Genomic DNA, 25,274 nt, shown 5'->3' on the forward strand with positions numbered 1-25,274 from the left:
AAAAATAATAATAATTATCCAACTGTGGTGTGCATTTTCAAATCCAATGAGGGTTTTTTAATCATTTTTGGTGAATGAGACAAAAACAAGCAATAACCATCAACATTAGTCAAACATACTAGAGGAAAAAAATATGAGCCTCTCAAACGAGTTCTTCATATTTTTTTGGAAATTGTTTTTTTTTTTTTTTTTTTTTAAATTGTCTGCATACTGCAGTACTTGAATACATACTCATACAGTATCGTTTATAGCAAATAACTGAATTATTTCCTTTATTTAGCACAAAGCATGCTGATAGAAAAAAACGCCACTCTCTAAACGCCTTGAAGTGACTTAATTTTCTCCCGCAGACCATTTTCTTCTCGACCGCGATCTACTGTATCTACAAAAGGCATGACACAAACCACACGAGAGGCTTAGGCATCGAAATCAATAAAAAGGAGAGTTGATTGCCTAAAAACTGTCAAAAAACGCCTTCGTTCAAGCAGTACCTGCAATAAACTTTTCTTCTTTCTTTTTTTTAAAGTAGCACGAAAACACCTCCGGGTTGAGTTGCAGAGGAGACAACGCGAAGGTGTCGGCGTGGTAATAAACGTCGGTGTGAATTCTGCACTTTAAAGCGCTAGAGAAAAAAAAAACGGGTGAGAAAGACAAACTTTAGGTTTGTTGTGAAGCTTAAGAAAGATGCACCGAAATATAACTGAGGCGAAGATAATGAAGATTAAAAAAAAGCTTTTTTTTCCTCTAAACAATTAAAGATGCAGTGTGACCCACATGAAATGATTCGACCTTAAACCAAAGTGAAATTAACGCTAAAAGTGACGAGTCGGACAGTAACTCATGGTCCCATATTTTCTGATGAGAGAAACTCATTGACGAACGAACGAAAAAAAATGAAAAATGAAAATTTGACATTCCATGAAGCGAGACCAGACACAAGGACGGTGCAAATCTCACAGGATCAAAACAACGAGCTCAATTTTTCACTTTTGCATCAAACTGGGCCCTTAAAAAGTGAGACACAGTGAGACTCTTCACAGAAAAAAAATACTGTAAAACAAAACCAATGCTATGAAGAAAAAGCTCTTCAACCAGCAGAGATTTCAGTGTCAGTTTCACTAAATAAAAACACATTCCAGGTGGATCAACTACGGAAAAGGATTAGGGCCATTGGAAAAACTAAACAAAAAAACAAGATCACATTATTATTATTCATAATAATGTTCAGGGGAAAAAAGTCAAAATTCTGAGAGTAAAGTCTAACTTTTTTCTCAGAATTGTGACTTTCAATGTCAGAATTCTGACTTTTTTTTTTTTAAGTCAGAATTTTGAGGAAAAAAGTCAGAATTCTGAGTTTAAAGTCAGAATTTTTAGCGGGAAAAGTCAGAATTTTGAGATTAAAGTCAGAATTTTGAGAATAAAATCTGATTTATCTCAGAATTCTGACTTTTTTATTGAAATTCTGACTTAAAATCTGAATTCTGAGTTTAAATTACAATTATGAGATTAAATTAGAATTTTGAGGAAAAAAATTCAGAATTCTGAGGGGAAAAAAGTCAGAATTCCAAGTTTAAATTAGAATTATGAGATTGAAATCAGAATTTTGAAAAAAAAAATTAAGAATTCTGAGTTTAAAGTCAAAATTTTGAGCGGGAAAAAGTCAGAATTTTGAAAGTGAAGTCTGACTTTTTTTTTTTAGAAATGTGACTTTAATCTCAGAATTCATATTTTTAAAATTCTGACTTTAAATTGGATTTCTGAGATTAAAATCAGAATTTTGAGAAAAAAGTCAGAATTCTGACTTAATTCTGACATTAAATCGGAATTCTGAGATTAAAATCGGACTTCTGTATTTAACGTCAAAATTGTGAGAAAAAAGTCTGAATTCTGACATTAAATTCAGAATACTGATATTAAAGTTACAATTCTGTGGAAAAAACTCAGAATTCAGACTTTAATCTCAATATTAATAATAATAATAATAAATTCTGTGGGACAAATCCTCTTCCGTAATGAACGCCTTAGGTCTGCAATGATTGCTTTCGACACCGATATTAATTGTAATTTTTTTCTCTTAAATCGTCACATTTCTAAGAAACTACTACAGTATCAGACGTTTCGTTCCCGCTGCCGTCAGCTGACCTCCAGTCATCTATTCACCACCAAGACTCCATCACACAATGTGAGACAATACATTTATTATTTTTCTGCAAGGTTTCTTTATAATATTCATAATCACAAAGGCATCTACTATTTTCTCTGAATTTTATGCGTTTTTCTTTTTCTTTTTGTCATCGTGTTTATATAGAAACAAACAAGAAAAAAAAAAATTAGGCATACATTTTTGCTGAATAAGATTGAAGGATATCAACAAAGGACATGTAAACCATGGTCCATCTGAAACGGGTGAGGGGCGCAGTCGCTCGCCCCCTTTTCCCAACTCGCCCACAAAAACAGGTTTGCATAGGCAGAAATGGGATTAGCCCTTAGACAGTGGATTCCTGAATTCTTTAGAGATGACAAAACACGGTTTCAACAAACCACATACAAAGAAAAAAAATTATCATTATACAGATATATATATATATATATATGTATTTATATATATATTTGTTTATATATATATATTCTAACTGGGCCAAGCTCTGTTTACTTTAACCCCTCTGTTCATATACATATTCTGTGCACATTTAGTTTACAGTGTTAGGCTTCAAGTAGATCTAAAAACAACTCGTACATTGAGATCTAGGAGTGAAATAAATTTACCAACATGAGAGGTAGTGAAAAGCCTACAGAGACGTTTGTCTTTTTTCTTTCTTTTTTTTTTTTTTTTACCTTCAAAGAAAACCAAAAACAAACACACACACAAAAAAAAAAAAAAAACGTGTCTGTAAGGCCAAAGCTTCGCAAACCCCCTCCTCCACCCACTTCAGCTCTCAACCTGTTCTTTAAATCTATTATTTACAGTCAATAAAAAGCACAGCCACCTTTTACAGCTTCCCCCACGCAGTCCGACGACGACCTACACTCAACACGTGCGTCACTGCGTGAAAAAAAGTTACTAATCAAACAGCACGAGTGTGTATTTCTCCCAACTGTTGTAAAAGTCACAATAACAAGTCCAGAGGATCCATCGTCCCAGTAAAGCACTCCCAGTTTAAAACTCTGAAGGCAACCGCCGCTGTTTAACAGGAACTCTACAAGGTACACACACTTCTCACATTTTTTTTACAAATGTAAACTTGGCTTGATTGCACCATGACCTCATTCTCAGGTTCTTGATGGAATATTGAAATTGTATAGAAAGGGAGCTGTGAGCGTAGAGGAGTGAGAGATGAGTCCGTCAAAACTCAGAAGAAGGAGAAGAAGAAGAAGAAGAAGAAGAAGAAGAAGAAGAAGAGAAACGCTCATTAAAAAAGATGTTCTGATCTGAAGCGCCTTTAATCTGGATTTGTCTGCGTCTGGTCAACTGGGCGCATGCATGCACAGCTCATGAACACAGCAATCAATCAATCAATTAATCAAGCCCTTATGGATACACGTGTAATCTGCATTGAGCACTGTATTGCTAACGGTTCAATTTGTGGTATTTTATGCAAATTTCAATGAACTTTAAGCCTCTACGAGTTCCTCCAAGACTTATCTCTGTGTAAAACCTCAGGGTTTCATCTGTAAAGGGTGCAATTGTATTTTTTTTTTGTTGAAAAACACGAGACAGCCTCCATTACCATATTTTCCATCGTGAATAACTGCACTTTATTAGCCTAATAGATCAACGACATGCTCAAAAGGAACTTGGCACGAGGGTTATCAGTTATCTGTCCAACAATGTGGTGTAAAAAATAAACATAGAGGCTCAGTTAGTTCTAAACCGTCTGTGTCTCACTCGTGCGCGTTCTATGCCACACCCACATCAGAAAAACTGTTTTTTTCCTCCTTTACACAATAAAAAGATCAATGGGATTTTATGAAATACCCCTTTTTTTCTGGTAAGTGTGCGACTGTAACACACACACACCCCCTCACACATACATACATACATATAACCGTTATCATTGCATGCTGTCAAAGTTGGACTAAAAAAACACACCAGAGCGGTGCGTGTGTGTGTGTGTGTGTGTGTGTGAGGCCCGTGCTGGAACCTTTGATAGCTTATGTTGGAAAAAGGCTAACTCGCACACAAATGTTCATCTAACCATCTGAACTGATGAAGGATAAATGAAGGAAGTGCGTGTCTGGAGGCCACAGTGTTAACCGAAGGTGAAAAAAACAAAGAAACTATAAAAAAAAAAAAAAAAAAAAAAAAAAAAAAAAAAACACCTGTCAGATTATCTCCTAACTTCATCTCTGACATCATGTTTTGGCTCCTGCATACCGACCTGACTCCCAACGAGTGCCGACGCTGAATGCTGGACTGTTGAAGTTAAAGCCTTACAGACAAAGCCCAGGGCGCGACAGAACCTCTTCTGCTACTATCTTTTCAGAGAAAAATCCTCCAACTCAGTAAAACACTGAGTTCCACTGATAACTTTGACTATTTTAAGTTAGCGTGGGATGTGTTTTTTTTTTCTCCCCTCATTTGAACAGCTGTGCGTATCAGGCTCTGATGACCTTAAGATGGAGGGAAGAGAAAAAAGAGGAAGGAAGAGGGGCTTTCTTTGCTAGTCGGGAATTCTCCAGCAGCACCCGCACCTCCCGTTTCGTACACGTAAAAGGCATTGTGAAAGTCTCAGTGAAGAAAGTTCTGTTTTTTTGTTGATGACTACAGTTCATGAGTAGTAATAATAATAATAAACAATGTAGCTGCCCAACCACAAGTCTAGCCCTTACTCCCGCGCTCGGATGGACGGACAGGCAGATGGACGGATGGGTTGGTCACCTCGATTCACAACAACAACAAAAATAAAAAAAAACACCACAATCGGCATCAAATAGGCAAAAACTTTGAGCTCCCCCTGCTTTTTAAAACTCTCCACAGTCCAACACGTGAGCAGTTTGGGGCCCGAAGATGAAAAACTACAACGAAAGACAATAATCGGAGGAATGGGACAAACTCAAAAGAAAGCATGAGGTTTAGATATTACAGTACAGGATCAGTGGGTTGTCGTTCGAGTCTTTCCCCCCCCACTCTCTCTCTACCCCCCTATTTCTGTCCCGATCGCCCGACCAGTGCGTGTCCACTGCTAACCAACAGCTCGCCATCACGTTGGCCACGTCAACCAATGGCTGCTAACGTGAGTTATCCAGTCAGTCAACCTCTCAAACAGCACGACAACGCCAGCAAAACAATCACTGGCCATCATTAGTGGTCTCAAACTGACCAATAAGCAACCAGTAAAGGCCAACCTGGCTCCAGCAAGGGAAAATGGATACAAACTGCGTTAAAAAATATAAATAAAAACCAACCAGCGAGCTCGGATGACAATCCCGTCTTTTTCCAAATGAGAGCGAAGGATTTTCCAAACCCAACTTCTGGCACCATAGTAGTATTTGAAGTCTAAGTAGTAGTCTTGTTGGCAACGATGACGACGAGTGGCCGGGTCTAGGTGTCGAGGCAGGTGCGCCTCCTGTTGGCGAGGAGGTCTCTGTAAACGGAGGAGTTGAGGAACCGTGGGAAGGAGTCGCGATGCATCAGGGTGTAAATCTGCAGCTGCGCCTCCTCGTACATCACGTTGCTGGGCTCTGCAAGGCTCTGGTTGATTCCTTCTCTGACCCGCGAGTCTAGACTCACCTGGAAGAACAAAAGCACTGGTTTTCTAATGGTTTTCTTATGCAGGGTTCCTACAGCTTCAGTCAAATTAAATTCAAGGCTTTTGAAAACTTTTTAATGCCATTTGAAACAAGAAGACAGTCATCAACATTGCCTGCCAGATACCTCGAACAGACTAAGAAAAACGGAAAAAGGGCAATAACTGCGGAAAAATAATTGCGCGCTTTTCATTTTCGAACTCCATCGAGGAATTGATACCTTGAAGCCACATATCGAATTTGGTTATTGTATCTTAAATAGTTTCTGAGAAAAGCTGTCCCCTTTGAAGATACCTCGCACAGAGTAAAAAACAAACAGAAAAAGGGCAATAACTCCGGAAAAAATAATTGCACGCTTCTTATTTTCGAACTCCATCAAGGTATTGATACCCTGAAGCCACATATCGAATTTGGTTATTGTATCTTAAATTGTTTCTGAGAAAAGCTGTCCCCTTTGAAGATACCTCGCACAGAGTAAAAAACAAACAGAAAAAGGGCAATAACTCCGGAAAAAATAATTGCACGTTTCTTATTTTCGAACTCCATCAAGGTATTGATACCCTGAAGCCACACACCGAATTTGATTATCGCATCTTAAATGGTTTCTGAGAAAAGCTGTCCCGGACGGAGCTCAAACCTATATCCCCCTTAACACTTTGTGGCGGGGGATAATAACACCGACTTCACAGTAAACACGTAGTTGCGCAATGTGACGGCAAATTATATATATTTTCTAAAATGAATGTTACCATTTATTTTGAAACGTGAGACTAATTATAAAATCATACTTATATGTTAAAATGTAAGACTTTTGAAATGTTCATTTTAATGACAATGCCTTATTTTCTCACTAAAATAAAAACATTGCACTCCAAACAGCACGGAACCTTATTATTTCAAGAGTTCCCGGTATACCTATAATAATTATGCACAGACTACAATACAAGGCGGGAGAATATCGAGCTACTCAGCTTCGTTTGCATTAACTTTGGCTTTTAAAAACACCGGATGGGAAACTAAAGCCCTGTTGTGTGCAGATTGTGCAAGAAAGAGTTTCCCTTATCCCCGGAGCTTTGCAGCCTTCGCTACCACCTCAATGCTAAACATGTAGCAGCTAGCACGGACAGCTAGCACGGACACTCGGACAGTGCTAGCTGCTACAGTACATGCTGCAAGCTGTGACTGACAAATGAACAAACTCACTGGATAAATTTATCATCTGAAGGAAAAAGTAAGCAACAAGTTCGGGGTCATGATGTGTTAACTTATAGCACTACATATGAGGTTTTATTTCATTTGTATTTTCAATTATTTGAAAATTGACTAAAGTACAGATCAATATGACAGGTCGCCCTTGTGACTAATCTCACATGCAGAGGAATGTAAATGGCTACGCCAAGGCTACCTCAAGTTGAGGGCGTTTCTCAGCAATTTTTACTTGCGATTAAAAAAGAGATTAATTAGATTATTTTAACTACAGAGCATGATTAATTAATTGCACATTTTTTTTACATTTCTTGACAGCACAAGATGAAATATCACCGAATCGATTTTTTCTTACACCAGAAGGATTTTGGAAAATAATCTAATTGTGATTTTTTTTCTTAATATTGCGATTGTGATTTAATATGCAATTATTTTTTCAAGGGCCTCTTGTCATGTGTTTTTCAATGAACACAAGCAATAAATCAATCTGTTTCATAATAAAGAATTTCAGATTTATTTAAACTTAAAAAAAAAAAAAAAAAAATATTTTAAAGCACAGATTACAACAATAAAGCATACAAATCTGTGGCTTGACCTCTTCAACATACAGTATCTAACTAACTTCACTTTTCATGAAACATGTGGACTGCACTTCTTAAACACTCACTGAACTTAACAGGACAGTCTACAAATTAATAAAATAAACAGATTTAAAAAATAAATAAAAATAAAGCTTACTAATATCCAGTCAGTAACATCACACATACTAAAGTGCAGGAAAAGTAAAGATAACTAATATCTGCTTTAACCAATTGGACGTTCTTTTAGGTAAATCAAACTCCCAACAAACTTAAAATAAATTATTACTAATAATAATAATAATAATAATAATAATAATAAAATTTAAAAAAAATTGCAGCTTTTGCAATTAGAAAGTGTTTTATGATATTGTGATAATATCGCAAATGCAATTAATCGTTCAGCCTTAGTTTCTAGTTATCTAAAACCGAGTAGATTGCAAAGGGTCTCGTCTCCTTTACCTCTTTTGGTGACAATATGGACACGTAGTCCTCATATATGATCCTAGCCTTCTCATCCACTGCTGTCGGGTTGGTTTCTTGCTTCAGCTCTTCACAGGCCAACCAGAACAGCAGGTTGTCCTCGCTGTACTCGGATCGCAGGAACTCTTGGAAGACCTCCCGTCCCTCCTTCGAGCGCAGCATCATCTCGAAGCTCCTCGCCCACGACAGCACCTCGTCTAGACTGGGGAGTCTGTGGCAGATGGCACACAAACAGTGAGACACTCACACAAACCAAGCCAAGCCAACACAAAGGCAGCAGTTCTACTCACTGATCATCTGCTGCTTCAATACTGTCCATCTTGCAAGTCTGTCGCTCACTCCTCTCCATCCTGTCTTCGTTCCTAATCAACAAACGATACTATAAGAACTGCCAAAATAAAAGCAACCACATGATTCCTTTTAGCTTACTCATGTTTTATTGAGAGATAACCCAAAAAACAAACATTTACCAACATTCCACAACTTTTTTTTTTTTTTTACTTTTCTTTCTTTTTTCTTTTTCTACAGATTACCAAAACAAAGAGTGAGACGTGAGATTGTAAATATGTAAGATTGTGGACAAGCCACAGTTGAAAGGGTAGTTTTGTGTAAGCTGCCAAAGGTAAAACTACACCACGATGAAAGATGTCAGCAGGAGTTTATAGAAAGGACTGATGCTTGTGAGCTGGTTTTTTTTTATTGCTGTGACTAACAGTCAACTTCTTGTTGGATTGAAAACTTAAGACCAAACTACGGAAGTTGTTTTTATACATAAGTGTATTTGACACTACTTTATTTAAATAAATGTTTACTAATTAAGCGACTTTGAAGGAAACTCCATGCAAGTACAGTTTAATATATATATATATATTAGGGATGTAACGATTAATCGTAAGGCAGTTAAAAATTGATTCATAGGTATCACTGTTCACATTGATACTGTGAAAATTGAATCGCAGTACTATTTTTAAACAGCAGAGGGCGCTATCCAAAAGTGTTGGCGGCTGGCAGAATCTGCTACTACTTTCTTTCTGGCCACCTTCTACTCTTAAACATATTCATAAATGATTCCTTACCCCTTTAGCACCGAAATAATATCTGTAATATTACGTGAATATCTGTAAAAGTCACGGTTTTCTATTAGCTCTGTCTGCGAGCGCATAGCATCTCTTCTTCACTGCAAGAATATCTGCATGCCATACGACCACTGGGTTACTAGCGCGCTCTGCTGGTTCAAACATATCTGACGTAAATACAGTGCAATTTTTAAAGTCCAATTGTTAAGGCACAAAATATATTTTCAGTTGCACTTTTAAAAAGAAAAAGAACTATTATGCAATTTTGCATTGTTTACTATAGAACCAGAATTTAAATTAATAGGCTTCTTCTTCATTTGTATTACTCCTTTATTTATTTCATTCAAGATTTATTTTTAGTTAAATTGCATTGTTATAAATAGTTTATCAAGGGATTATTTTGACAATGAAAAATAAAAGGAAAATAGTACAGTATTTTCTAGTTTTTCCCCCCAAAAAATAAAGGAATATTTTTCAGTCATCATTTGTCTACAGTCCCATTTTGTAAAATAAATCGTGAGAAAATCGTACCGTGAACCCAGTATCGTGAATCGAATCGGGAGTTGAGTGAATCATTACATCCCTAGTCAATTATCAAACCTGATCTAATGAAGCCTTACCGTGGTGCGATCAACAGTTTTAGTTTTGGTTCAAACAGTTCCATCTTTCATTGAAATTTTTTTCAGAAAATAAAGTCCCAAAATAAATTAAATCAATCCCATGTTTGGGTCTTGGCTTGCAAATGTTGGGTCTCCAAATCTAAAGATTATCTTCATATGGTTTATTGTGTATTTTAGGTTATTCTTGTTCAGTTCTCCTAGTTATTCTTCTTTGTATCCATTTTAGTTATTTATTCATTTGTGGCTCTAACTTGCCAATGTACTTAATAAATGAAAAACATAAACAAAAACTTTAATTTCAGTTTGCTTCCTTCATTTGTGGTTATCATTATCAGAAACACAATGACCTGTAGCACTGACATGCTGGATGTGACACAAACAATGCCATATCTATGGTAATAATGTGCCGATTGCCAAGTATATGTATTAAATGGCCAAATGATTCTTTCATTATTTTTTGTTTTCACTGAGCAGCTGCACAGAGCCGAAGTGCACAGATAAGAGAGATAATGTGGTTAAATATAGGAGTGAGACTCAGCATCAGCAGATAGAAAAGGAAGAACAGTTTTGAGAATTTGTAGAACGGAAACCACCAAATATCTAGATACACTGTATATGCTTGTTGTTGATTAAAGGTGCAATAGGTAACTCTTATAAGTGACTTTTTGTCATATTTGCTAAAACTGTCACTATGTAAAGGCAGCGTACATGAAACTAGTAATCTGTTAAAAAAAAAACAAAAAAAAAAACAGGCTCATTAAGTCTTGCCTACTGCTCCTACTGCAAATTGCCAGAATCCAAAACCGAGCAAAAAGAAGGGTATCTTGTAAAATGAAGATATTTTTCTCTGATTTTCCCCATTTTTTAATGAAAAACTAAGGTTCATAAAAACTCCGACCAAAATGTGGATTTGAGGAAAACGCCGGCTATGCGTTTGGGTGTGGAGACTTATAGAATGTGATAGATATGGATTTTTTGATTTTTGAAATTGATCCAGCATCAGTTTATTGATTCAGATCCACCTAAAAATTTCACAGAATTTTCCATTGCGTATAGGGGTGTGCATTGCCATGAATCTGACACTACAACAATGTAATGATACAATACACCCTGATAACAAAACAATAAGATATACATCGCAATATTAATATTTACAAATTTCAACTTCACAAGTACAAAATACAATTTTATTTTTTTAAACTTGCAAAAATAGTAAATAGTAACTGTAATTCAAGCATCAATAATAAAAACTACAAAAAAAGAGTGAGGTAGTTTAACAAGTTCTGATGTGGTTCACTGACACCTAGTAATCGGGCGTTTACGTGCGATGCATATGTTGGCGCAATCAAATGGTTTTTTCATTAAAATTAAGAAGAAAAAAAAAAGATTGACATTTTTTTAATCGATACGATAATCACGCGGTGAAATATCGCAATATATCGCCAAATCAATTTTTTCTTACACCCTTACAAATTACTTAACACAATTGGTTGACTGACACCTAGTGACCAGCCATTTACCGTACGTGCTATGTATGTTTTTTTGTGCAAGTAAATAATTTTTTGTTACAAAATCGTTTTGAATCGATATAATCGCATGGTGAAATATTGCGATATATTGCCAAATCCTTTTTTTTTTTTCTTACCCCCTTAATTGCAAAAGGTCTATCTTTGGTTAAAATGTTGTCAAATGTATTAAGTACTTTTTACTTAATCTTGTTAACAAACAAACAAACAAACGCCTGGGAAAATATTACCTCCTTGGCGGATGTAAAAAAAGACACACACGGACAAAAAAAGCAGCTTCTCTCATCTATCACAGCTCAATCACACTTGTGCTAAAACACAGTGTGCTCTCTATTTCAGTCATAACAGAGGATCTTTCCTTCCTCTTGCAGCCTCTTGTCAAAGTGCCAATTGTGCGGCGTTAATGGGCTAAGCTGGCCTCGGCCCCCCGGCGCCCTCACGATGTTGCTAAATATAATCTTCTGAACAGCTGTTTTGCATGTGATGTGTGGATGAAAATAGAAGTAAGATAAGGGCTTTAGATATGGGAGGGGGAGAACAAAGCTGAAAGGAAGGTGTCCAAAAAAAACAACAAAACAAACAAAGTGAAAGTCTCATTAAAGCTCCAGCAGCCCGATGAGCATGACAGACGTGGGACATGCTGCTCATACAAAGGCTTCGCTTGTGTCACACCCCTCTCTCTGCTTTATAAACATGCATAAACAGCATCCCGAGGACAATTTTTCAAGGCTCGCTCAGGAGATCTGACACCAAATGCTGGGGTGAAAAACACACGGCCGAGTCACAGTCCCACAAGCTGCCAGCACTTGAGATGAAGTGGCGTGAAAGCAGCACATTCACCATTCACCGCCTGCAACAATCATTCACTCTTCTCTTACTACAGGACAAGAGCCCCGGCAAAGGCAGCTGAGCCAGCCGCTCCACTTCAGGACTGTGGTGCCTTGCTCAGGGGCGATGTGGTTTAGTCGCTCCTTCGTTCTGACTTTTATCTTCTCGTGTTTTTTTAGGACGGATGTTGTTGCTCTGTTAACTGCAGCATTTTTAACCACCAAAGCAGCAGCCTTTGCAGGTTGGGTTTGACAAAAAGTAAGATGCAATACAACAACTTAGGAGAAGTGTTAAAGACTCAATGAAGAGACGGCACCAAACTCATAACCTGCCACCAAGCACGTCTAAAGGTGTCCTGATCTAATACTGATGTTGAATATTGGTCCAATATCAGCAAACACAAAAAAAACAAAATACAAATAGATTTATTGAGGCTATTTTTTAGGGTTTTCTAATAAAGGTTTAAGTTAAAGTTGATGGACTCCTGAGTCTGAAATAAAGGATGACGATGAAACTTGGTTTTTTTTGCGCTTTGGGATTACATTTTTAAAGTGTTTTTTTTTTTAATAATTTCATTGTTTAATGTTTTTGCTGCTGATTTTAATGTTCTTATATATTTTTAAACTATTAAATGTTTTCTGTTGCACTTATGAATCATGTAAAGCACACTGAATTGCCTTGTGTATGAAATGTGCTTTACAAATGAATTTGCCTTGCATCGTCATTTTTATTGGATTCATTGAGGTTCTTCAGTATTCCAATTTTGTATTTTTACTTTTAAAAGGTATTTTATTAAATTTATTTGAATACACAACATCTTTGGAGGCTTCTTTGACTTTTTTTAGTATGCACAAAAGTCCATATACTTTATTAACATTTGGGGTTGTGATGTTGTGTAGCATAAAAGAGTTCTAATCTTTCATTTCCTAATTTACTACCATCGGCTATATTCTCAATGCCTGTAAAATGACCAAAAAAATCCTTGAAACTGTAGAATGTATGTTTTCCATATCAAGATAAATACGTCAAAACACCTAAGAGGAGGGAATTGTCACAAGATCAGCTGATTGTACATCTACAGACATGATTGATAAAAAAGATGGTGTGAAGTTGGTGTGCTTTTCCAAATGAGAGATTTACAAAAATGCTGTAACAATAATGCATCATAATTCACTGATCTACATGTGGGAAGCATGGGTGGAGTGCCAGAGCTTCATGTATTTTAGGACAGAAGGAAACAATCTGTCACAGGTTTAAAGATTTTGGTAGCAAACTCAACGCTGCAACAGAATGCCTATTTCATCAGAAAAAATAAATAAATAAAACAAAACTGTATTAGAACTGAGTGTTTTCTTACCAGAGACACTTGCAGCAGCCGCACCAGCAGAGGCAGCAGGTGTTGGGTCTGGGCCGTCCGGGGGCCTGCGGTGGGGCCTCAATATGAGCCGCCTGCCTTTTTCTCATCTCCACTCCACTCACACTACGGGGCTTCACACAGATAAACATTTTTCAGAAGTTAAAAACCAAAAAATAAGCCAAAATGTCCCATTTTTCCCACTCATGAAGATGATTGTTTAAGAGCCAATGCTTCAAAAGGTCCTATTTTTCCTCATCAACCTAAAAAAGCTACCGTACTACTTTTTTTCATTCAAACTCAATATACCAACACTTTAACACAATAACTGCTAAATAAAAACACCTAAGTGAAGCCAATAATGTTGTTTTCTTACCGTTTAAGTCTTGGTTGTATTTCAATGTGTCATTAAAAGCTGGAATAAGCAAACAACTCTCAGTTGCTGTGTGTCTCCCTGTCGTCTGCCTGCGCACGTGTGATTTATTGAGGATGATGGTGATGATGATAATGGCTTGATCAGCAGGTGAGGCTGACACCAGCACTAGGATATGCAAATGCTGATGCCTAAACCCAGCGGACGGGCCATCAGTTATTCATCAACCAAACAACAGTGGTAGAAAAATAGGCAGTCGGATGCAAACGATGGCGAGAGCATGGCTTTGTATTCCAGCCCTGAGTTAGAGAGGCTGCATTCACACAATATGTAAATGTGGAGTGGAAACAGGGGTGAATACATTATCAGGTAGAATATAACCAAAATAAAATGTGCTGTTCACAATGTGGGTTTGTTAGTGTTTAGATGGTTGAGCTCACTGTTTTAAAGCTGGTTATAAACTATTTATTCAGATATTAAACAGCTGAGTATATTTAACATACAACATGCAAGTATGATGTTTTCGTTTCATGAGGCACAAAAAAAAGTCTCATGTCTAATCTAAAAACTATAGGTGTGACCACCATGAGCAGCAGCAGCAGCGGAACGAAACGGTTAAAAAATGCTAAAGATAGTCACTCCACATAGCTGGTGATTAGGATGGGCTGACAGCGATCAAACCATTTGATTAGCAGCATTACATATAGGAAAAGAGAACAAACATCATGTTGTGTCACATTCTGACAACTGACTACTCGTGCCATTTCAGGCTTTAGGTTCAATTTGCATCATGTTAAGTGGCTTTGAAAACCTAAAGATGTAACAAAACAAAAAAAAAAAAAAGTCATGTACCAACCTAACCCCATACCATCCCTCAAACTGTCCCAGATATTGTGAAATTTGCATGTTTTTCCTAAAGTAGTAAAGCATATATGAGGCTCACCTTCAAGAGTTCACCAGTATAAACGTAGGTGAGTGTCGTGCTTTCTGCAGAGCTGGATTTTTCCATTAAGTCTTTTTCAAAGCACAAAACATTTGACTTTTTATCTACGGATAAGCTTAACACTAGGGCTGGGTTCGAAAAAATAAATACATCGATTAATCAATTTGCATCAATAATTCCAGCAAGTTTATTTTGTCTTCTTTTTTTAAAATAATATGTTAAGGTTTCATTTATTCCAATAACTTTTTTTCAGGAAATTTGCTTTGATCTCCTATCATGTCAACTATCAGTCTTCCTCAGAGGTGTCTGTTGATTGCTTTAATGTGTCCTTATGAGTTCTTTCTGGGGCGTGGCCAACTTGACAGTTCTGTCAGGCCTCTGAGGAAGACTGTCAGTTGGCAGCAGATGCCTCTGAGGAAGACTGACAGTTGGCAGCCGAAAAACGCCAGTGAATCAAAGTAAATTGCAAAATAAAATTCCTGAAAAAAAGTTGACTGAATAAATGAAACCATAACATATTAATTTGAATCGATTTTCCTTTGAATGGCCGATATTGATTATTAAAATTCCTAAAATCTGTGATTTAATAAGTCTTTTCAACCGTGTGTCAAGCAGGGCTTTGTGGGCTCAATTCTTATGTAATGTAAACATTAACATTTTTAATACAGCACTAAGTTAGTTGCTTTTTATGATTTATAGCATTAGTTCTCTAAGAATCTCTCCCATATTCAATTAAAATTGGCACTGTGACTGAAATGTCCTTAAAGTCCATGTAAAGCAGAAATAAATTAGTGTTATGAGTTTGTCACGCCACAGAAACGTGTCATTGACCACTGAGCCAAATTTGAAAGATGAAAAAAAATCACTAAGTATATAAAATTAGGTCTCAAAATCATGGAAAAACAAGCGCTTCTCTCTGCTCTGAGATGCGGAGGGCGTGTCAGTTAGAGGCGCTGGAACCACACCCACACGCGGGAAGGACGCCACCTCCATGTACTGTGTCTATGGGAGAGAGCAGTGTGAAAGCAGCTCCAGCATCGATAGTGCTTCCAAAAGTGTTCGGATCAAGCCAAATGAGGTGTTAGCGGAAAGGTCTGCTCCGCCCGAGTCCGAATATGTGCATCCGAGTCAAAACTGCACACAGGCAAAAAACAAATTTAATCTAGTATAAAAACTTGCTAATTTCATGGAAAACGTGGCACCATCGGACGCGTTTTATTCCCGAGTCCGAATATGTGGTTTGTTTTCGCTAGGGGCCAAATTGTCTGCCGATGCAATTTGGTGATTCAGCAGCAGGGTCAAGTTTATGCTAATGAGGGCTCCGTTATGTAACGCAGCTATGATTTCTGACCCGCCCATTAAATCCTGAACACAGATATTGGAAATACAGTTTTTGAAGCCCAGCTCCACAATTCATATCTCAATAGTTGAATGGCTTTTTACATGTTTTAAAGCAGTACTAAAAATCTTGCGCTTAGCGCTCCTCCTAAAGGTCCCTTTTGGTTATGTCACTGTCGTAAATACTCTGCACCCCCGAGGCAGCAGCTTCTCCTCCTTTAGTGAGACGGGCAGAATTAAAGACGGGCCTAAACTTACCGGGGCAAAATTAAAGCGGTTAATCTTGAATAAGCCTACATTCTGAGTGAACTCGTCCTTTAGTAACTCAGTAAGTTGACTATCCATCTCTCTCTCTCCGCACGCGCACACACGCACACACAAAAGTATTCTGTCAGCCATAAATTGTGCAAGTACTCCCACTTAAGATGAGAGAGGCCTGTAATTTTCATCATAGGTATACCTCAACTATGAGAGACAAAATGAGAAAAAAAAATCCAGAACAATCACTTAGTAGGATTTTTAATTAATTAATTGGTAAATCCATCGGTAAAATAAGTATTTGGTCACCTACAAACAAGCAAGACTTCCCTTAAGCCTCTTAACTTCTTCTTTAAGAGGCTCCTCTGTCCTCCACTCGTTACCTGTATTAATGGCACCTGTTTGAACTTATCAGTATAAAACACACCTGTCCACAACCTCAAACAATCACACTCCAAACTCCACTATGGCCAAGACCAAAGAGCTGTCAAAGGACAGCAGAAAGAAAATTGTAGACCTGTACCAGGCTGGGAAAACTGAATCTGCAATAGGTAAGCAGCTTGGTGTGAAGAATACAACTGTGGGAGCAACTATTAGAAAATGGAAGACATACAAGACCACGGATAATCTCCCTCGATCTGGGGCTCCACGCAAGATCTCACCCTGTGGGGTCAAAATAATCACAAGCTGGGACCAAAGTAACAAAGGCTACCATCAGTAACACACTACGCTGCCAGGGACTCAAATCCTGCAGTGCCAGACGTGTCCCCCTGCTTAAGCCAGTACATGTCCGGGCCCGTCTGAAGTTTGCTAGAGAGCATTTGGATGATCCAGGAGAGGATTGTGCGAATATCACATGGTCAGATGAAACCAAAATAGAACTTTTTGGTAAAAATTCAACTTATTGTGTTTGGAGGAGAAAGAACACCATACCTACTGTAAAGTATGGAGGTGGTAACATCATGCTTTGGGGCTGTTTTTCTGCAAAGGGACCAAGATGACGTGTAAAGGAAAGAATGAATGGGGGCCATGTATTGAGAGATTTTGAGTGAAAACCTCCTTCCATCAGCAAGGGCACGCGGCTGGGTCTTTCAACACGACAATGATCCCTAACACACCGCCCGGGCAACAAAGGAGTGGCCTCGCCAGTCTCCAGATCTCAACCCCATAGAAAATCTTTGGAGGGAGTTGAAAGTCCATGTTGCCCAGCGACAGCCCCAAAACATCGCTGCCCTAGAGGAGATCTGCATGGAGGAATGGGCCAAAATACCAGCAAGTGTGTGAAAACCTTGTGAAGACTTAAAGAAAACGTTTGTCCACTGTCATAGCCAACAAAGGGTAGATTACAAAGTATTGAGATTGACTTTTGTTATTGACCAAATACATATTTTCCACCATAATATGCAAAGAAATTCATTGAAAATCCTACAATGTGATTTTCTGGATTTTTTTTTCTCATTTTGTCTCTCATAGTTGAGGTAAAATTATAGGCCTCTGTCTTTTTAAGTGGGAGAACTTGCACAACTGGTGGCTGACTAAATACTTTTTTGCCCCACTTTATATATGACGTCACTGGAGAAATGAAGTGACAAAAAAGCACCACCATGTTCAAGCGACTCATCACGGGAGATTGAAGGGACTGCAATCGCGTTCAGTGTGAACGGACCTTTAGTGTGTATTGGGCTGTCATAAAGCAGTACGTCTTGTCGCGAGAAGGAGAACAGAGCTGCGAGGCTGCCACCGGGTCAGAGGCGGGAAAGTTGCAAGTGCTGTTTTCTGGCCAGAGACAGCAGGGGGGGATGAAAGACCCCCGATCACCCCATAAACACTTGTATTACCCTCAGAAGAACTACCAAGAGGATTTATTAAGGTGAAAAAGTTACTTTGTTCTGCTTTAAAGAATATATTTATGACCCATTTAATGTGTTTAAAAGAACATTTCAAAATTTTCTTTACACGGTCTCTAACTGAATCAAAAATTTAACAAAATCGAATTGAATTGTGAATTAAATGGAATCGGGCCTTTGCGAATCAAGTCTAATTAATTTATTAAATCCGAAAACCTAGCTCTACTAAAAACAATAAAAAAAAAACAACTCGTAATCTGCTTTTTAATTAAATTTAGCACTTCCTATTCTTTTAAGCGTGTTGCTGGAATAAGCCACAGATTTTTCTCTTTAGTGTTGGTTTACATTGAGTGTTCTCAGCTATGGCTACACAATGAGTCTTTAAAAATACTGCTGACTTCAGCTGTTTGTTCCACTTCTTTGCAGCATAACAACTAAATGTAGCATTACCATGTTTACTGTGAACTCTGGGCTCCACTATCTGACCTGTGTCCATAGATACAGGTCCATGCTAGGTAATTAATGGAATAATTCCATATCTAGCACCACCACCTACAAGACATCTTTGTATATTATTACACTTCTCTTTAAGAAAAAAAGCCCAACTTTGCTACTTGATCATTTCAGGTTCAAACTGCAGAATGTCTTCATTAAAATAAACCAAAAAAAAAGAAAATCTAATTTTTTTTTTTTTTTTTTAAATCAATTTAGGCATTTTCCTCAATGATAACCTTTAAAGCCAGACTAGAAACAATGCACCACATTCAAGTGGAGTCCATAAGTACATTAATTCTAACCAATCAGTGACCCTGCTGGTGTTGAGGTAAAAATGACGTGTGTTCAGGTATGTTTCATAACGCAGTGCTAGTTGGACATCAGCACTACGGGCAAATAAACAGACTTGTGCCACATACTGATCAATCAAGCTAATTAACAATGTGAAATATCCAAACACACTTGGAAGTGAATATTTTACATTCCCACTTCAAATCTAACAAAATGTGAGGGCACAAGAAATGAAACTTACCATGAATTAATGAGTTCCTAAACACAGGTTAGATAGAGCAGACATGGCATGAGGTAAGGAGTTGTTGGATGATGGTGAGCTGGTGGTCAAAGTGACTGACTGCTGGACGGCCTGAGGGTCCTTTTGGCTGTTTGGCTTGCTGGTAATGTGAGGCGGCACGGCAACGTTCTTTTTAGCACGAGGATGAGAGATTTCTGGTGTCACCATCCCTGACCGAGAGGCAATGGTAAGGAACCAGAAAGCTGAGGTGAGATGGAACCGCTGACTGCCCTCGTCTCCTCGCCCCAGCTGCTCTTTTTGCTTCTTGATGCCCTTTAGGCTTTGTCTGCGCTCGGACGAAGGGTCATTTACAGTCTGGGGAGTGCAGAGAGCAAAGATACGGCATCTGAAATGCACAAGGAAAAAAACAAAACCTTAATCACAACATTTTAAATACCTATTTTTAAAAAGATCATACACAAATAGTATTCATTTTTTAATGATAGATTTTTTTTACAATAAACAGGAGTAGTACATATCGACTGTAGGAGAGTGTTGAGATGAAATGTTTAGGTAAAAAGTAAAAAAAATAAAACTTTGATACAAATTTGTGTAGAAAATCTGTTTTGAGTCCTTTTTTATCACCTTGTAGCCTCAAATAAACATAATATCCCTTTAAATGTTTGGGTTAGGGTTAGGGTTTTGGATGTTTCCCTATTCCAACACACCTGATTGTAATGACCAGGATCGTTATCAGGCTTTGCAGAGCTTGATGAGGAGTTAATCATTTGAATCAGGTGTGTTGGAAGAGGGAAACATCCAAAACATGCTGGTTAGTGGCTCTTGAGGACCAGGATTGGCCATCCCTGCTTTAAAGGTACAATAGGTAACTTATAAAAGTGACTTTGTCATATTTGCTAAAACTGTCACTATGTAAAGACAGCATTACATAAAAATAGTAATCTGTAAAACAGGCTCATTAAGTCCCGCCCACTGCTCCTACTGCAAATTGCCTGAAAAAACTGGTTGGTGTTGTTTTATTGGAAAGTAGCAGACGATATCTTTGTGAAGTGACCTGACAGTCTTATTGGTTTTGTTGTGTGGTTTACTGGCCATTCAGCAATATTCACACCAGCCTCCTCTGGGGGGAAGGACTTTGGAGGCAGGGCAGGAGAGAAGCGTAGAGGGAGAGATCTGAAAGTTGTACTTGTTCAAATTTAATGCCAACTCCACTCTCTCCTCCAAGTTACCGACTACACCTTTAAATGTGGGGGTGGCCATTTTGGAGATTTAAGCCAATCAGGCTTTGCATATCGTAAGGGGTATTCCATTCCAATAGAAAGTGTACTGTGAAATTGTATTACAATCCAAAGTTTTAGCGCTTAGTTACGAGTCATCCAGTTCCTTGGATGTTCTTCCGAAGAATACCAGGTACATGATTACGGCGGACAGCTTTCCACGTTGTACGTACCAGGAAACGAGAATTCGGACTTTAAAAAAAAAAAGCTGGGCACAGTATTTGCATGTCCTTATCAGCCACCTTACTAAAAATCCATGCATTAACCTTAACGGTGCAGTCACAGCGAACGCGACTTCAGCAACTAAAATTGCTTAAATCGCCCGTGATGAGTCGCTGGAACATAGTCACACTTTTTGCTCACTTCATCTGGTGGAGAGGAAGTAGGGAGAAACTCATTGCTGATTGAATGCAACGTTACTCTAAGTCGCTTTAAAAGTTAAAAAAAAGTGACTCGCGCTGCTTGAAAGGAGATTGTGTCATTTACATTGAATTTTAATGTAATCTAGTTGCCAGAGTTGCTGATGTCGCATTCGGTGTGAACGCACCTTAAAACGGGAAAGGCTACGCTACCATGACAACCACCTTACACCTTTAACCTCATCAAACCAGATGGAGTAAGGTGAATGTTGCACTTCTTCAAGTAATCACTGCGTCACAGTTTGTCCAACATGTCGACCTCAACAAAGCGTGACTTTAAGATGCTTTTGATTAAATGTAAAATAGCTGTCCTTATAATTTAGATTGAATATCCTTTCATAAACAATTTGTTGAAAAAAACATGACAAACATGTTCATTCCAATCCAAATGAACTGGAAGAACAGTGACGATGTACATCTTAAGTCTACTTTTCAACTCTTGTCAAATAAAAAAAGAGGACCATCAACCTAGACATAAAAGTAACCAGGCAAGCATGAGCATTGTTACCTCGATTGATCATGCTCAAACTTTTCCTGTTTTAGAGGGAAATAAGAAAGCTTGAGCTCAAGTGGATTTTGTCACTAAAAAGTGACAGGGCTGCAGGACGTGTCAGTTGGTCTCCATTACATGAAAAACGGTTTTAGCATGTTTACTCATAACAGCCGCCTACAAGCACTCGCGCTGACCTCAACACACGAGACTATTTGTTGTAAATCAGCGTTCAAGTGTTGCAGCTCAGAGGCTAAAATTATCAAATTAATGAGACGAAGCAAAAACGGAGATCTTTAGATATACACGCATTCTACTGAACACACGAGAGGAACTACAGCCATTGGACCTGAATGTATCAAACTTAATTCAAGTGTTTAAATATCTAATACAGTGAGACAAACAACTGTCTTCACTGAAGAACACTGAAAACATGGATTTTGCATGAGTTTAGTTACTCTGTAGAAAAGAAGAACATTCAAACAATGTTTATTAGAACATGGTTGGGTTTGGTGATCAAGATATTTGAAAACTATATTACCAACAATGAATTCTCTAGGAACCCAATAGCCTACAGACATCTTATTACAATAAAGCACTTTGGGGATGTGTTGGTATGCCATTTATTTTACAGTTGTAGGAAGTTTAGCAGCACCTTGTTGCATGAATGTGCTTTCGAATCAAGATAATACCAAGCACAGAAATGGGCCCATTCTAGTAGTAAGCATGTTAAGTATAGAGAGCTTATACAATCTCTAAACAAATATCTCCACCCTGAGTGTAAATAGCATCAATATGTCTTCCAGGACGTCTGGTGTTCTGTAAAACATCAACGGGAGGAAGAGTGAGACCTTAATGCAATTTATAGGAAGTCTCACAGGATGTAGTGGCAGCACAGCCAGAGATTCTCCAGCCTCCATATCATACAACCACAGCACTAGCAGCCCCCTGCAGTGCAGAGTGTGGGTAGGGCTAGGCAATAGGGTTAAGGAAGCGGGCATGTAATCGGAGGGTTTCTGGTTCGAATGTCACCTGGGCCATCACTATGGGATGTTGAGCAAGTCCCCTACCCTAACTGCTCCCCGTGCGCTACACTGTTGCAGCCCACTGCTCCTCCGGGATGGGTTAAATGCAGAGAACAAATTTTGTGTATGTAGCTGTACCTATATGACAATAAGGTCTATTCTATTCTTTAATTCAAATAAAGTCTGAGCAGAAAGACAATTCTGGGTTAAATTTGCTGAGGCAAAATGCCATTATGCCACACAGGCACATTTACTAACAAACAGCTGCACAATATGTGCCACTTTTGGCTTTTTTCTCCCATAAGGGACAGGATGTGTGAGTGTAGTGTGGCTTGTTTAGGGGAAGGTGTGGGTTAGAAAACGCACTCAGCAATCAAATTAACTGTGGTTTTCATGTTGTTCTGAGAAGTAGCAAAAGCAGCACTTCCTTTAACAAGTAATTTGATACAAAATAAACTATATTAAGAAAAAATATATATATATCTTTATAGGCAATATTTAAATTTTCTATATCATCAAAATAGAAAACTCAATGTATCTTGGAATCGTGATATATTGCCCAGCCCTAAGTGTGGGTACCTGATCTCTCGGTTTGGGGTTCACTGCCCTGAGTTGTCCTACTACAACAAGGACCACATGGACTTTGACCTTCCACATCTGCTCCAGTTGTTCTTTGAGCCCTTGATACAGTTGGTTTGTCAGCAGCTGTTAGTCAGTCTGGAAGCTAGTGAAGTCCCACAGGATTGTAGCCCTGGTGTTGTCCATACATCTGGACTTGGGAGCTTCCAGTTCATACTTGGTATACAGATGTTCTTGTACACTATCCCAGCCACTTGGTTGTGCCTCTCAATAGCTTAGTTTTCATTATCCTTGGAAATACGCAAAATCTAAAAAGCGCAATAAAAACTGGTAATGGAACGGTACGTTTAGACAGAAGAGGAGACCGAGACATTTCTTAGCATTATACTTAAAAAGTATTACTGCCACAATAGACAGCAAATAACAAAAGAATACGGAGTGGTAGAAGGAAGTTTTAAGCTTCTGACTTCCTGCAGCAAAGTCTCGCGGGATGAGATTTTACGGGAGTTACGAAGCGAAAACCTTGAATGGAAATACGTTCAAAGCGCAACTATACTGTGTCAAAATTTTTGAGATATAGCTTTTAATTTGCGAAAAACTAATGGAAACAGCTAGTGTTTATGACATTTTAGTCATTTTACGTATCAATATAGATTGTTGTTCCCTGTTTCATACATTAAACTAGCTCACGGGCTAACTGCTAAGCTAACGCTAACTCAGACGGCAAACAACAAAGGAATGCAGAGTGTTATAAGAAGGTGTTGAGGTCCAACTTTTTGCAGCGAAGTCTCGCGGGATGAGATTTTACGGGAGTTACGAAACGAAAACCGTGAATGGAAACACGTTCAAAGCGCAACTATACTTTGTCGAAATTTTTGAGATATAGCCTTTATTTTGCGAAAAACTGTAATGGAAAAAGCTAGTGTTTATGATGTGTTTTAGTTTTTTACGCATCAATATAGATTGTTGTTCCCCGTTTCATACATTAAACTAGCTCACGGGCAAACTGCTAAGCTAACGATAACTCAAGACAGCAAACAACAAAGGAATGCAGAGTGTTATAAGAAGGTTTTGAGCGTCTGAATTCCTGCAGCGGAGTCTGAGATTTTACGAGAGTTACGAGGCGAAAACCTTGAATGAAAACACGTTAAAAGCGCAACTATACTTTGTCGAAAACTTTAGAAATGTTGCTTTTTTTTGTGAAAAACTGTCATGGAAACACAGTTAATGGAGACGATCACGGCTGCATCTCACACCCTGCCACTATGTGCTGGAGCTTTGTCGATCATGGCTGCATCTTGAGTTGGGCGACCGTGGCTCAGGTGGTAGTGGGTCGTCTTCTGATCGAGAGGTTGGGGGTTCGATCCCAGTACCTGACTATGTGTCGAAGTGTCCTTGGGCAAGACACTGAACCCTAAGTTGCTCCCAGTGGTCGACTAGCGCCTTGCATGGCAGTCCTGTCCCACTGGTGTGTGAATGTGAGAGTGAATGGGTGAATGAGCTGATATGTAAAGCGCTTTGAGACTGCTTCAGTGTGGTGATAAAGCACTATATAAAATCAAGTCCATTTACCATCTTACACCCTGCCACTATGTGCTCCATCAATGGCTCTTATGCTCAGTGCTTGTTCTTCCATGGTTAGTGTCTCTGTCCTGTCTGTTTGACAAGCCACTGGTAGGGCTTCTTATGGATAGTATAATGCATGCCTCCAAACACCCAGAACATCCTGTAGAGTGGGTGCCTCTATACACCCAGGTACAAATAACGTTAGAGGAGATCACCAGCCTGTGCAGAGATGTTGCAGCTCAGGACATCAGCCTGAAGGCCTGTGCATGTCTCAGAAGATAAAGCAAGCTGATCGGACCCTGGTCTGTGCACTAGTAGCTGCAGTGGCTAACTGCTCGGCTGACAGCGTTTTACTGTTTGCCTCTGCACAGTTAGACAAACATGACAGCAGGGATCAGCTCACCAGGCTGCACTGACAGATACACCTACTGTGTAGCTGCAGAAGCCCCAGATCCGCCATCTACCATCAGAGAGAGGAGCCAGCAGCAGCTAGCACTGAGCTAACACCAGCTAGCCAGCTCCAGAGAGCGGCGAACCCGCAGAATAAACTGTGTCTTACCGCTCTGCGTTAGGTTGTCAGTGTCTTAGGGTGACGGAGGGGAAAACGCCGCGTCCCGGTGCTTGTTAACGGCATCGTGAGATGGCATCCCGCGGTGTGGCGTCCATCGCCGCCGTTTTTCTGCCATCCGCCCCACTTCAGCACCGAACACCGC

The 25,274-nt window shown here is 38.8% G+C and overlaps 1 protein-coding gene across 1 annotated transcript; it reads right to left on the reverse strand.

The window, feature by feature from the left end:
- Positions 1-4,336: 4,336 nt before the first annotated feature.
- rgs17 (regulator of G protein signaling 17) lies at positions 4,337-25,274 on the reverse strand. The gene is made up of 6 exons (XM_028468948.1): positions 25,121-25,274; positions 19,206-19,590; positions 13,423-13,553; positions 8,306-8,377; positions 7,995-8,226; positions 4,337-5,731 (listed from the first exon to the last, which is right to left on the reverse strand). Exons 2-6 carry the CDS (start codon positions 19,206-19,208, stop codon positions 5,543-5,545), a joined length of 627 nt encoding a protein of 208 aa, XP_028324749.1. The 5' UTR covers positions 19,209-19,590; positions 25,121-25,274; the 3' UTR covers positions 4,337-5,542.

The sequence above is a fragment of the Gouania willdenowi genome, chromosome 15, assembly GCF_900634775.1.
Source record: "Gouania willdenowi chromosome 15, fGouWil2.1, whole genome shotgun sequence".
Taxonomy (NCBI): domain Eukaryota; kingdom Metazoa; phylum Chordata; class Actinopteri; order Blenniiformes; family Gobiesocidae; genus Gouania; species Gouania willdenowi.

Bases quoted from the DNA above. Each gene is read 5' to 3' on its own strand.
- rgs17 (XM_028468948.1), bottom strand. The intron at 8,378-13,422 runs GTAAGAAAACAC...TTTGTTGATTAG, and splicing joins GGCTGCTGCAAGTGTCTCTG to GAACGAAGACAGGATGGAGA. The intron at 5,732-7,994 runs GTAAAGGAGACG...TTGTTCTTCCAG, and splicing joins CCATATTGTCACCAAAAGAG to GTGAGTCTAGACTCGCGGGT.